At 38.9% G+C, this 13,355-nt stretch overlaps 1 protein-coding gene across 2 annotated transcripts; it reads right to left on the bottom strand.

The window, feature by feature from the left end:
• Positions 1-3,814: 3,814 nt before the first annotated feature.
• LOC124881109 lies at positions 3,815-12,319 on the bottom strand. Of its 2 annotated transcripts, none has more exons than XM_047386618.1 (6): positions 12,187-12,319; positions 7,802-7,874; positions 7,648-7,722; positions 7,467-7,529; positions 6,681-6,734; positions 3,815-6,597 (listed from the first exon to the last, which is right to left on the bottom strand). In XM_047386618.1, exons 2-6 carry the CDS (start codon positions 7,802-7,804, stop codon positions 5,266-5,268), a joined length of 1,527 nt encoding a protein of 508 aa, XP_047242574.1. In that variant the 5' UTR covers positions 7,805-7,874; positions 12,187-12,319; the 3' UTR covers positions 3,815-5,265. The 2 variants fall into 2 exon arrangements, with proteins under 2 accessions (XP_047242574.1, XP_047242575.1); XM_047386619.1 differs by lacking the exon at positions 12,187-12,319 and adding an exon at positions 11,478-11,614.
• Between the last annotated feature and the right edge of the window lie 1,036 nt (positions 12,320-13,355).

Here is a 13,355-nt window from a genome sequence, read left to right as displayed (position 1 = left end):
GGGTGGGTCTGTCAGGCTGCCCTCTCTCATGACAGAGCAAAAGGAGACATTGTCTGATTTTCAGAAAAGATCAGTCGATAAGATCGGTTTCACATGAAAGTATCGGGTGACTGCGGATTACCCAAAATTAAGGAAATCGGTCCATCGATCGGTGCAACCCTATTATAAATAAGAGATTATGAGCAGGCAGTATGTTACTGAGCAAACAGTAGGGAAGAGCAATATTGACATACGATATATTGATATATGCTGTGAGCAATGGAAACTGAAGTCAAATTCCTTGATTGTGCTCACAAACTTGGCCATTAAAGTTGATTCTGATATCAAGTTGTTCATTAGCAAAATATAAAACTCTCGTGTAACAATAACACTAAACATGGTTTGATTATGTTTGTAAATCTTAGAAAATGTTTGAAGTTCAATAAATCCAGTGTTTATGTTGTAAAGTATCATTTAAAGCAGGTATTATTATTCTGATAATGGCTAAGCTCAGTGTTTATCTGTTTGAGGCTCCACACTTCATGCAACACTAGATGTAGTCTAAAGACATTCGGATGTCGTCATCGTCTTTACAATAAATACCACAAAATATTATATTCAAACTTTAAGCTCCCCATCAGAGTCCCGCTCTGCAGCTCATTTAGAATCAGCACCTAACCTGACCTGCATGTGTTTAAATAGCAGACATACAACAGTGTTAATGTCCTCACAACTGTAGAGCCTCATAATGAAGTCAGGAATAAAAAAAGCAGCCGTTCCCAAACTTTTCAGGCCACTTTTCAGAACCACAATCGTTACATTCTCTGATACCGTTTAGACCCGCGGTCTGAAACCTGCGGCTCTGGAGCCTCAAGTGGCTGTTTGGACCTTCCACAACGGCTCCTTATAACTCTGGCTAAAAATGATAAAGAACCAACAAATGCAGCTCTCAGCAGTTTTTCTGGTTTTCGTGGAATAATTGCATTTAATTTCCACAACATAAAGACACTGAAAGTACAAGTAATATTTATCTAGATCTATTTTTCCTGTCTTTAGGTTGAATATTATGGCATTTTTTCTTCACATTTTTCCACAAATATCAGCATCCCATAGAAGAAAATCTATCCACGCTCTTTTGGCTGAAGATTTGCTGAAATTTTCCTCCTAAAAGGAGGAAGAACAATGGACCTTCTGACTTCCAGAACCACACAGCCTTGTCATTTGCAGGTTCCATAAAACAGAGAGACCTTCACAGGGTTATCAACCTAAACCACCAAGAACCAAGCAGAACAGTGCTGGGCCAAATATAATATTAGCAAATATAAAACTTTATGAGACGAGATTTTAAAATGACTCTATGGCCAATGCTGATATAGGTTTCCACAGAAATCTTTACCGGTGTGTGGACATTTCACTGGATGTTTAGTTCTCCATGATGCTCCTGAATGCATCACTTACTTCTACAGGTCCTTCTCAAAATATTAGCATATTGTGATAGAGTTCATTATTTTCCATAATGTAATGATGAAAATTTAACATTCATATATTTTAGATTCATTGCACACTAACTGAAATATTTCAGGTCTTTTATTGTCTTAATACGGATGATTTTGGCATACAGCTCATGAAAACCCAAAATTCCTATCTCACAAAATTAGCATATCATTAAAAGGGTCTCTAAACGAGCTATGAACCTAATCATCTGAATCAACGAGTTAACTCTAAACACCTGCAAAAGATTCCTGAGGCCTTTAAAACTCCCAGCCTGGTTCATCACTCAAAACCCCAATCATGGGTAAGACTGCCGACCTGACTGCTGTCCAGAAGGCCACTATTGACACCCTCAAGCAAGAGGGTAAGACACAGAAAGACATTTCTGAACGAATAGGCTGTTCCCAGAGTGCTGTATCAAGGCACCTCAGTGGGAAGTCTGTGGGAAGGAAAAAGTGTGGCAGAAAACGCTGCACAACGAGAAGAGGTGACCAGACCCTGAGGAAGATTGTGGAGAAGGGCCGATTCCAGACCTTGGGGGACCTGCGCAAGCAGTGGACTGAGTCTGGAGTAGAAACATCCAGAGCCACCGTGCACAGGCGTGTGCAGGAAATGGGCTACAGGTGCCGCATTCCCCAGGTCAAGCCACTTTTGAACCAGAAACAGCGGCAGAAGCGCCTGACCTGGGCTACAGAGAAGCAGCACTGGACTGTTGCTCAGTGGTCCAAAGTACTTTTTTCGGATGAAAGCAAATTCTGCATGTCATTCGGAAATCAAGGTGCCAGAGTCTGGAGGAAGACTGGAGAGAAGGAAATGACAAAATGCCAGAAGTCCAGTGTCAAGTACCCACAGTCAGTGATGGTCTGGGGTGCCGTGTCAGCTGCTGGTGTTGGTCCACTGTGTTTTATCAAGGGCAGGGTCAATGCAGCTAGCTATCAGGAGATTTTGGAGCACTTCATGCTTCCATCTGCTGAAAAGCTTTATGGAGATGAATATTTCATTTTTCAGCACGACCTGGCACCTGCTCACAGTGCCAAAACCACTGGTAAATGGTTTACTGACCATGGTATCACTGTGCTCAATTGGCCTGCCAACTCTCCTGACCTGAACCCCATAGAGAATCTGTGGGATATTGTGAAGAGAACGTTGAGAGACTCAAGACCCAACACTCTGGATGAGCTAAAGGCCGCTATCGAAGCATCCTGGGCCTCCATAAGACCTCAGTGCCACAGGCTGATTGCCTCCATGCCACGCCGCATTGAAGCAGTCATTTCTGCAAAAGGATTCCTGACCAAGTATTGAGTGCATAACTGTACATGATTATTTGAAGGTTGACATTTTTTGTATTAAAAACACTTTTCTTTTATTGGTCGGATGAAATATGCTAATTTTGTGAGATAGGAATTTTGGGTTTTCATGAGCTGTATGCCAAAATCATCCGTATTAAGACAATAAAAGACCTGAAATATTTCAGTTAGTGTGCAATGAATCTAAAATATATGAATGTTAAATTTTCATCATTACATTATGGAAAATAATGAACTTTATCACAATATGCTAATATTTTGAGAAGGACCTGTAAATGGCCAACAGGCAAAGAAAGCACATCCCTGATTGTTACACCACAATCAGAGTCGAGTCTGCTGTGGTCCATCAACCTGCTGAGAGCTGCAGAAGGTCTGTCACCTGCAGGACCTACACCCAACATGCACCTCAGCATCCAGCAACTATAACATTGGTACAATATTTTCATACAATAATAATCCTAAAGTAGTAATTACATACAATAGTCATTTTAAATATTATTATAGAATAAAATAAAAACTTTAACTATCTAAAATAATAATTAGATAAAATGTTGTTCTTCATCCTGGCAGCTGATCCCTGTCGCAACAAATGTACTCATCTATAAATGACCTAAATCACGACCTATTAGGATGTTTGAATTTCTCTAAAAAATAAACAAAACAATTCTCTATAGAACTTAACCAGAAATATGTTTTGAGTGGTAATATCTGAAATTTAAAAAAAACTTTGTGAAAGATTTAATGTTTTATGTCATTTAAACACCAGATTCTCAAATAACTGCAAGAAAATCATTAAAGTAACTATCATGCAGTGTTGCTCCAATGTTTGCATATTAATAGTCAAATTTAACCACAATATAACACATTTTTCATACAATCAAGTCTTTTCAGGAAATAATCTAAAATATAGTTTATCCACGAACATGTATTACTGGAGCTGACATGATCTTACTGGACGGAGGTCCTTCAGAGTAAAACTCTCATTAGTGTACATTTTGGTGTACTTTGTACTTCTATCTGTATGCTGTATCCGCTGTTGTTAAGGGACCTGAACAGTATTATGGGATGTCCATTTCCATCCATTCAGCCTCTGAACAGATGCGTGTTTGTCAGGATAAACAAAGCCATTTCCCCCAGAAACATGATCTCCATATTTCTTGCAGCTCAGCTGTTTTGAACTTTCTTTGCTCTCCTATTGGCTCAGTCCAACCCTCAACATTAACATTTTAAGGTAGATATTCTCCGGAGCGTCCAGCCTGATTCTTTCCAGCAGTTGCTTATTTCCCTTTTTCTTTAGATTCTCCAGAAACGTTTTATATATTGTGAGCAGAGCACAGGCGAACTCCATCACGCTGTTTGTAATCTTTGGGAACCCATAGCCGTACCCCCCAGTGTGCAGCCCAATAACTCCGGCATGTCCATCAATAACGGGAGAACCCGATGCTCCCTCATACATAGAAGAACGGTAAGTTATTACCAGCTTTGCTTTAATTCCACCCATCATGTCATTAATGCCCTGATTCACAATAATTTGTTTGATTGACTTCTTGGTGAAAATCAGATCTTTGTATTGAGCTAAATAATCCTTCACATCTATCTTCCGATCTTCTGCCTCTATGATGAATGTGTTTTCAAAGGTCTTCTCTCCTCCTGCAGGGTGCCCGATAATACAGACCTCACCGTTTTCTGACAGTGGACCAAATGTCCTGAGGAGTCCTGGTGGAACGTCTGTCACAAAGATATCTTTTCGTCCATTCTTTCTAACGTATAAAAAAAGGCAGTTTTGTTAATATAATTTATAGATGTATTCTCAAGATAGGTTTTATGAGTCCCATTCACAGTACAGTGTGCAGTGAAATTAAATGTCGTACCTGCTACCAAAAGCAAACAAAAATACAGCACAGCACAAAGTATAAATATTCAATATTTCTAAAATTATAAGGTAAAAAATATACATTTCTAACCATATTGTTCAAATAAAACAGGATATGAATGTGCAGAATAGTCCAGTTTCAGGATCAGAATTGAGCTGGATGGATGGCTTATGTACAAAAGTATGAAACAAAAAAAAAGCTGCAATACTTCATCATTTAATTAATTAAGTGAGCCACAGATCCACTCCGGCTCTGGAGCTATAGGTTGCTGACCCCTGATCTAGCAGATGAAAACTGTGATCCTATCTCAATACGACTGAAGCGAAAAGTTTAAAACTTTATTTTTTATTCATTGTTAAAGTAAAACTGTAAAGGTAAAAAATGAAATTAGTCCAAGGGAGCAATAAGTTAAGGTTTCTGTGCCAGTGCATATCATCATAAGAGTTTGATTTAGTATTATGTCTTCAGTACAGGGGTCACAACATGGCACTGGCTCCTGTCTAGCACCGCCCATGTGTAAATGTCCTGTTCAGACAAAGCAGAAGAAGGGTTTGTAAAGGAAATACAGCAACTTGCTGCCAGATGTTTGTTTATAACTAATCAACATGTTTGTATTAACTTGTGTCCATTTCCTCCTCAGAATCTGGTAAATCTGATTGTTTTTCTTTTCTCTCCTGATTTTCGACATAGTGACTCTGATCTTTGTTTTGGTTTAGTCCAACATCATCAATGATTTTTTCAAGATGTCTGTTTCCCTGAGATTCCACCAGAAATCTCCCCAGTAAGTCCTTTTTGTCTTTTTTCTTTAGATTCTCCAGAATCTTTTTGAAAATTGTGAGCTCAGGAATGCTGTACGCCATCACACCAATTGTACTCTCTGACCTCCTACAGCCGTACCCTCCAGTGTGCATCCCAATAAGGAAACGGTCATAAGCAACTGGAGAACCTGAAGTTCCCTCATACATGGAAGAAAAGTAAGTTATTACCAGCTTTGCTTTAATTCCACCCGTCATTATGTCATTAATGCCCTGATTCACAAGAGATTGTTCAACTAACTTCTTGATCAGATCTTTGTATTGAGCTAAATAATCCTTCACAGCTATCTTCCGATCTTCTGCCTCTATGATGAATGTGTTTTCAAAGGTCTTCTCTCCTCCTGCAGGGTGCCCGATAATACAGACCTCACCGTTCTCTGGCACTGGACCAAATCTCCTGAGGAGCCCTGGTGGAACTTCTACCATGTCCAATGTGCTTGGTTGGTTTGCTCTTTGGCCCTCGGGTATGAGAGCTAGGACGGCATAATCCAGCTGTTCATCAAAGTCGACAAGTATTTTCTCCACAGCATATGAGAGCTTCCTGGCTTCCAGCTCAAAAACAACAGAAACACTGATGTGATCCTTCAGCTTGTCTCCATGCAGAAAACCACTGAACAGGTGTGCGTTTGTCTTGATGAGCCTATCAATCAGCACAAAGCCAGTTCCCTGAGAAACTTGATGCACGACTATTTTACAAACAGATCTCCCTATGTCTTGACAAACAGATCTCCATTTTTCCTGCAGATGAAAGTCTTCATTCCTCAACTGTGGTGCTTCCAGTTTACAGTTGCCTGGAAATCTGCTCTCTACCCATCTGTTCACACGTGGAGCTTCAGAAATCTCCTGAGATTGGGCCTCGCAGCTTCTTGGTCCACCTCTTCCACTCTCACTCACTACATCTGAAACACCTACAGGCACCCTCTGCCACCTCTCTCGTTTATTTGTTGGAAAACGTGTTTTATATGTTTTTGGAAAATGCGTCTCAACTGTTTCTGTGGACAGAGGGATTTCCTCTGGACTTTCCTCAGACAGCTGGACTTCCTGGTATTGTTTCAAACCCTCCTGGCCAGTCATCCTCTCCTCTTTAACACTGGAATCCATTGAAGGTAGACGATGATAGCGAGGTTTGATCTGCTCAAAATCAGAGTGAGAAAGTTCATTTAAAGAATCCTGAACTATGAATGAAATCTTCATCTGTTTCTGTTTCTACTCACCAGTGAACCGCCACCATTGGCGTCCCTCGGTCCCAGAGGAAGGCATGTTTCAGTCTGAAACACATAGAAGACGTTTAGGTTTGCTGTTAAATAACAAAGAACCTTGGCTGGGTCAACTGTATTTGTGTTTTTTTGTTGCACTTTTTCTCTGCTGGCTGCAAAACAAATTGGTCCCTCGGGGATAATAACATTTATCCTGATCTTGGATCTGCAGAATCTCTGATTTCATATTCCCTGACAGCTCTTCTTAACCAAACTGGGTCTGAGGATAATCAGACATGGTGTTTTTCCTCTGGTTTGATTTGAAAGTACTATTTACAAGGTTATAAAGTCTGTATTTATGCAGATGTAATTGAACACCCTGACAAGAGCTGTCTAGGTCTTGTGGCGACCAGAGAAACCTGACTGGCAGACATCAAAGGTGCTGATCATTGTTAAGAAGATATTTAACTGTTGAAACAGCTTTTCCAGTCACCTTACTGATGAAGGGGAGACTTGAGATGGGCCTGTAAGTTTGCAGTAACAACTTGTCCAGATCACAATATCAGCGTGCGTTAATATTCATTCAAAGGACTATTTGGAGGGGAGTAAATGTTGCATCATATCTTCCAAGTGTTACAAGCTAATGTAATCTAGAGCCAGCTGGACAAAGTCTAATATAAAGTATTTTCAGTTTTTATGAGCAACGACAATGGAGTAGGTTCATGTTTACCAGAGAGGTACCAGTGTTGTTGGTATAGATAGTGGGATCTAGATCTTTAGCAGGATCATGAACCTGCAGCTCACCTTTAAGCCTGGAACTGCCTTTGGTTTTTTCTTGGGGGGGCTGCAAACAATTCCAGGAGGGAGCTGATGAAAAGAAACAGACCATCAAGGTGTGCAGCTGCTCAGTCAGCTTATGCAAGATCCAGATATTTATATTACAAATGTGAAGCACTGATGACTGAACAACCACAGTTTCACTAACATTTTCTTTATCAAAGTAGGTCCTGATGTCCATTCTGTTTTCTATTCGCTTTCTCTTCTTGGCAGCCGTCTTCATCTGTCAACACAACCATAAAATAGGAGTTTGAAAAGTGAAACATGAGCTAGTTCTTAACAGCTTTTAGGAGAGGACTCACCATCTTCTTCCTGTCAACAAACAGACTCTCACGGTTTTAGACCCTCTGGCTGAGATGTTCAGGTGCTTTGCAACTAAAACAATAAAGATCAACATTCATTTCAATTTATTTTGTCGGACCTACTGAAGCGTTAAAGAAAAATAGGAGCAGATGTATTAATTATAATGCATGAACTGGTCACAATCAGTTTTGGTTTCATTTTGTGAAAGAATGTCTTCAAACCATACATCCTGTTACTTCCAACAAGCATGTGTTGGGGCCCCAGCCATAGATTCCAACATTTAATTTGATTAGCGGTTCGAGTATCCGGCATTCATTCATATAAAGGGTGTAAAGAGACAAGCCTGACTTGACTTTTCTTCTAAGGCCTCCAGAAGCAGCCCTAACTGAGGCGGATTTTCCCCACGGCCTGGAAAAGAAAGCTGGGACGTCCCGGTAGCGAGAGTTACACCGCAGCCACTCAAGGTAATTAAACACTGAACGGGCCTTTGTCGTACGGTTCGGCCGGACCAGCTGAAAGCCCTTCCCCACATCTACAGAGGTTAGCCGCAAGTTAACCCTTTGTTTACCCACACGTGGATGTGTCCTCAATGCCCAGGACACCTTCTCCTCAGCGCGGTTCACGTAAGAAGTGGTGTTTGGGCAGAGAAGATTAGTTTAGAATGAAATAATCTAAACAATGTTCGTTTTATGATGTTTGGTTTTGTTTGTGTTGAAAACTCAGATATCTTAGTGCTAGCAGATTAGCTGCTAGATTAGCTCATTTTATGTGATCTGTGTTTTTAACGTTAAGACAAACTTTATTTAAAAGGGTGGTTTTTAAACACAGAAGATTGGCCATAAGCATGCATAAGCATCGTCTACGCTTATGCATTTCAACCCTTTTATTAGTGGTATTTTAAAAGTATGTGTTTGATTCTGGTAACAACCTATTGGCTTCTTTTGTTAGCTCCAACCGCTAACGGCTAAGAACACGTGCTCGCCCACGTTATGAGTCAGCTGAAGATCATTTACCCAAAAAGGTTGTTAGTTTTTAATCTAGGAAGTAATATTTCCTTAAATATTATTTTACTAAACGTGATAACTAATTAAACACCATTAAGTCCCATTTATCCAAAAAGGTTTGGTTCTCATTCAAAATAATATTGCCTTAAATATTATTTTAATAAATAAAGGCAGCTAATTAAACACTGTTGACAATTAGTCATCCGGAAGGTTGGTTTTATTCAGCAAATCATTCTTTAAAATTATATTTTATTAAAATAATGTTTTATCTGATCTTGCATTGTGAATGGTTGTTTGAAGGTATGCTGATTATTGCCCAAGTTAGTTCCAAGATTAACTTAACTTCATTCCAGATTCTTCATAAATAACATAACATGAATAACATTTCATGGTAATGTTGCATCATTCTTTTGGTCATAATTATCAATCATCTTTCATCAACTTGTTTATATTGTACATAGTCCATTAGTCTTCCTAATTCTTTCACTTTGCTTAGCAGTCTAGTTGGATTGTTTTAGCAAAGTAAAGAGTATGTATATTGAAATATGTTTGACTTTGAGTTGACTTATTTTTGTTCATAAATTCTTGTATTTTAAGAAATTGTGTGAATTGATTCTGTGTGTTCAGAGTTTATGCTGTTCAATAATGTCAGAGCTCGTCTCACACCTTTTCCATTTTGTCCTAATACCATCGCCTTAATGGGCTGGTATTCACAGGATAACCCTTAACAGACCCAAATGTTATTTATTTAAGATATTAAAGTATCAATATTAAATAATATATCAATAATCACAACACATGCACAGCTTTGTGTTCGTCTTTCCCATAAAATCCCAATAAAATACATTGAAGTTTATAGATGTAAGTTGAAAACATGAAAAATGTCCTGAGGTAGAAAGCAGAGTAGCGACGACGCAGAGCCAGAAATCGCTCACAACGTGATCTAATAAAATGACTGAAAACGTAGTGCTACATGCAGTGAAACTCTTGGGGATCAGATGGGCGGTCTTGTTGGCGGTATTCCTGTAAACTGTATTTGTGTTTTTTTTTGTTGCACTTTTTCTCTGCTGGCTGCAAAACAAATTGGTCCCTCGGGGATAATAACATTTATCCTGATCTTGGATCTGCAGAATCTCAGATTTCATATTCCCTGACAGCTCTTCTTAACCAAACTGGGTCTGAGGATAATCAGACATGGTGTTTTTCCTCTGGTTTGATTTGAAAGTACTATTTACAAGGTTATAAAGTCTGTATTTATGCAGATGTAATTGAACACCCTGACAAGAGCTGTCTAGGTCTTGTGGCGACCAGAGAAACCTGACTGGCAGACATCAAAGGTGCTGATCATTGTTAAGAAGATATTTAACTGTTGAAACAGCTTTTCCAGTCACCTTACTGATGAAGGGGAGACTTGAGATGGGCCTGTAAGTTTGCAGTAACAACTTGTCCAGATCACAATATCAGCGTGCGTTAATATTCATTCAAAGGACTATTTGGAGGGGAGTAAATGTTGCATCATATCTTCCAAGTGTTACAAGCTAATGTAATCTAGAGCCAGCTGGACAAAGTCTAATATAAAGTATTTTCAGTTTTTATGAGCAACGACAATGGAGTAGGTTCATGTTTACCAGAGAGGTACCAGTGTTGTTGGTATAGATAGTGGGATCTAGATCTTTAGCAGGATCATGAACCTGCAGCTCACCTCTAAGCCTGGAACTGCCTTTGGTTTTTTCTTGGGTGATTTATCAGACCCCTTTCTAATTTATTGTGTTATGATGAGCTTGTACTGACCTCAGGTTTTAAGGCCATTTGCAAGATCCAGTCTTGGTGCCCAGAAAGAGCAGTCATGGTGAACAATTGTTTTTTGTCCTACAGATATCCTTCAATAATACTGTAGTTAATTCTATATAATACATGATTATACAAGCTTGATATGATGACAACAGCATGCCCAACAAATACACTGTTTAGTGTATTTATTTTACTTTACAACAATCTCATTTAGAAGGACACTGGTTCTTGGAAACCTTGTGCTTCTAGTGGCAAAGCGAAGTATTACAAGAACAAACCAAATAAAAAGCTTCTCAACTTGTTTTTCTCTCACTTGCCTTTCAGGACAGAACTGAAGAAAGGGCTTAGAAATATTTTCATCTAGATCTGTTTTATACTTGCCTTTCAGGGCTTCCGTACCATTGTGGTACAGATTCTTTAAATACTGTAAAATGAATCAGGGTCTTTTTACTTATAATTTCTTTCACTAAAGTACAGAAGAGGAAGCTGTGCATTAAATGCAAACTTCATTTTTATGTTCTGAATGATTTGCTCCTAATTTAAGGTGTCAGCAAACATAACACAGCCCATCCCCCACCCTGATTCCCCATAAATCACACATTAGTCCCAATAAACCTGACTTGATTCGCTGATTTAAAACTAATTTACACAGGCTGCGATTAAACAACTTTAACTTATTGCAAATATGTTTAAGAAGTATTACAATATTCAGAAATACTGAGCAACTTCTAACCACTTCCTGTTTAAAGCAGCAAACTTTGCAACATTTTTCAGTGTTTTCACTCAAACCATCAAACATTATCGGCTCATTATGAGTTTATCTGACTTGGTCTTCAGCTTTTATGCAGACATCATCCTGTTATAAACATCTTGTACTTACCGAGGTTTCACTGCAGGCTGCAGTGAAAAGTCAAGAAATGATGAACAAAACTGAAAGGTAGAAGCTGGAGGTGTAAGAGGAGGCGGATTAAACGAAGGAAACCGTGGTGGAAAAGGCGCTAAAATTCACTATGCGGTGCCGCGCTGGGTTTCTCTCTGCGGGTCTGAAGCTGGAGAAAGTGGCGCCAAACGTGCTGCATTCAGGTTCAGCTGGGAATTTACGGTTACCCCCGGCTGCTCTCAGTCCATATATTACTGCTGATCGTAGTGTCACGTTTTCTGGTGACTCCTGACCACAGCGACCCGACATTCAGATTTAGTAAAGACAGGATTAATCTTTAAGGTGAAATAAATTGGGTCATAAACTCAGAACCTAATGATGGTGAGTGTTTCCAGAGATAAACTGTAACAGATACTCCATCCATTCATTCCACCGAGTAAAAAATCATTTATTATTTATTATAGACATATACTTAAGATCTGTTTTCTTTTTTTCAGTTCTTAATGTTTGTTTCGAACAAAAAGCAGAAATAAGGTTTTTATTTACTTTACGTTATGTTTTGTACATGTATCTGTTAATTATACACATCACTGATTATCAATAGACTTTGCCTGATAAGACACATTATAATTTTCAGTAGCACCAACATTACGAGCTTTGTTTCTGTGCAACAGTAGATAAATTACGTTTTTAAAGACACTCTACTTACCTTGTGGCCTCTTACTCTACTTCTTATTTTAACAGTTAATTCTCTTTTTTAGGGAATAATGAAAAACTTTAGGCAAAAACTATTATCCTCTATTTCCGGGACAGTTTTCCCGCTCTTGAACCCCCGTAGTTTAACTCTGTCTTGTAGTTTGCAGTTACGTCCACTTGGGGGGGCTGTTGACAAGTCGTCTGAGCGGAAGTCTGAAGATGTGACGTAGAGTCAGATGATTCATACCCAGTGATAAAGTGTTAGAACTGATAAATCTCAGCTGTTTTAAGACTTAGATTTTTTTTATTGTCTGGTGGTGCAGGAGTTAAAAAGAAAGAAAACATTTACTTTTCATGAAACGCAAAAAAGATAATTTAATACCAACATTTCTCATATCAACAGCTACGAGAAATATGTGGAACAGTCCCACTTGTCTTATAGGTGGGACTGTTTTCTCATGTCATTCAGAGGAAAGTGAGCTGCTGCACTGCATACTTTTCTGTTATACTAGTATAAAAACATCTATACACACCTGACGCTTGTGGTATGAGTTCTTTCTAGCTTATCTATTGAAAATGTTTTGTGAGGCTTCTCTGCAATAATGAGTAAGTTGTGACAGTGCATCAACAGAAGGACCATATCTGGGATCTAAAGCTGAACTTATAAAAGTCAGACATGTCACAAACATGTCAAGGACACCTTTATGTCAAGTTAATTGACTCAACAGCAGGTCTTGGCACCATAAAAGAACATTTTGCATTTCCAGTTCCATTTTTTCTCATTTCTCACTGCTTACTGTCTGATTCTTCTTCACTTTCATCATCTAATAACAATAGTCTGTCCCGCTGTAGAAGCTATTCATGTTCAAATGTCCCATGACAGAAACCATTGTAGACCCAAAAGAACACAAATGTTCGTCTGACATTTACCAAAAAAACATTTTGAAGATACCCAAGACTTCTACACATTTCCACCACAGGTTTTGTATTAAATATTTAATGATTTATTAAGTTATTATGGACTCTTTCTTTCTATGCAATATTCATTCTTCAAACAATCAGGTTTTTACTTTTCACTTCCTGTAACAGTGGCGCTGCTTGTCTCCTAACTTCCCCAGTCCGCCCCAGGTCTGTACTCATGGCAGAAACGTGTTAAATATCAACCTCTATGCAGTTGTAATG

Source organism: Girardinichthys multiradiatus, chromosome 14 (genome assembly GCF_021462225.1).
Source record: "Girardinichthys multiradiatus isolate DD_20200921_A chromosome 14, DD_fGirMul_XY1, whole genome shotgun sequence".
Taxonomy (NCBI): domain Eukaryota; kingdom Metazoa; phylum Chordata; class Actinopteri; order Cyprinodontiformes; family Goodeidae; genus Girardinichthys; species Girardinichthys multiradiatus.
This window is presented reverse-complemented; position numbering and strand designations above follow the sequence as displayed.

Bases quoted from the DNA above. Each gene is read 5' to 3' on its own strand.
- LOC124881109 (XM_047386618.1), bottom strand. The intron at 7,530-7,647 runs GTTAGTGAAACT...TCTTTTCATCAG, and splicing joins CCTACTTTGATAAAGAAAAT to CTCCCTCCTGGAATTGTTTG. The intron at 6,598-6,680 runs GTGAGTAGAAAC...GATTTTGAGCAG, and splicing joins CCAATGGTGGCGGTTCACTG to ATCAAACCTCGCTATCATCG.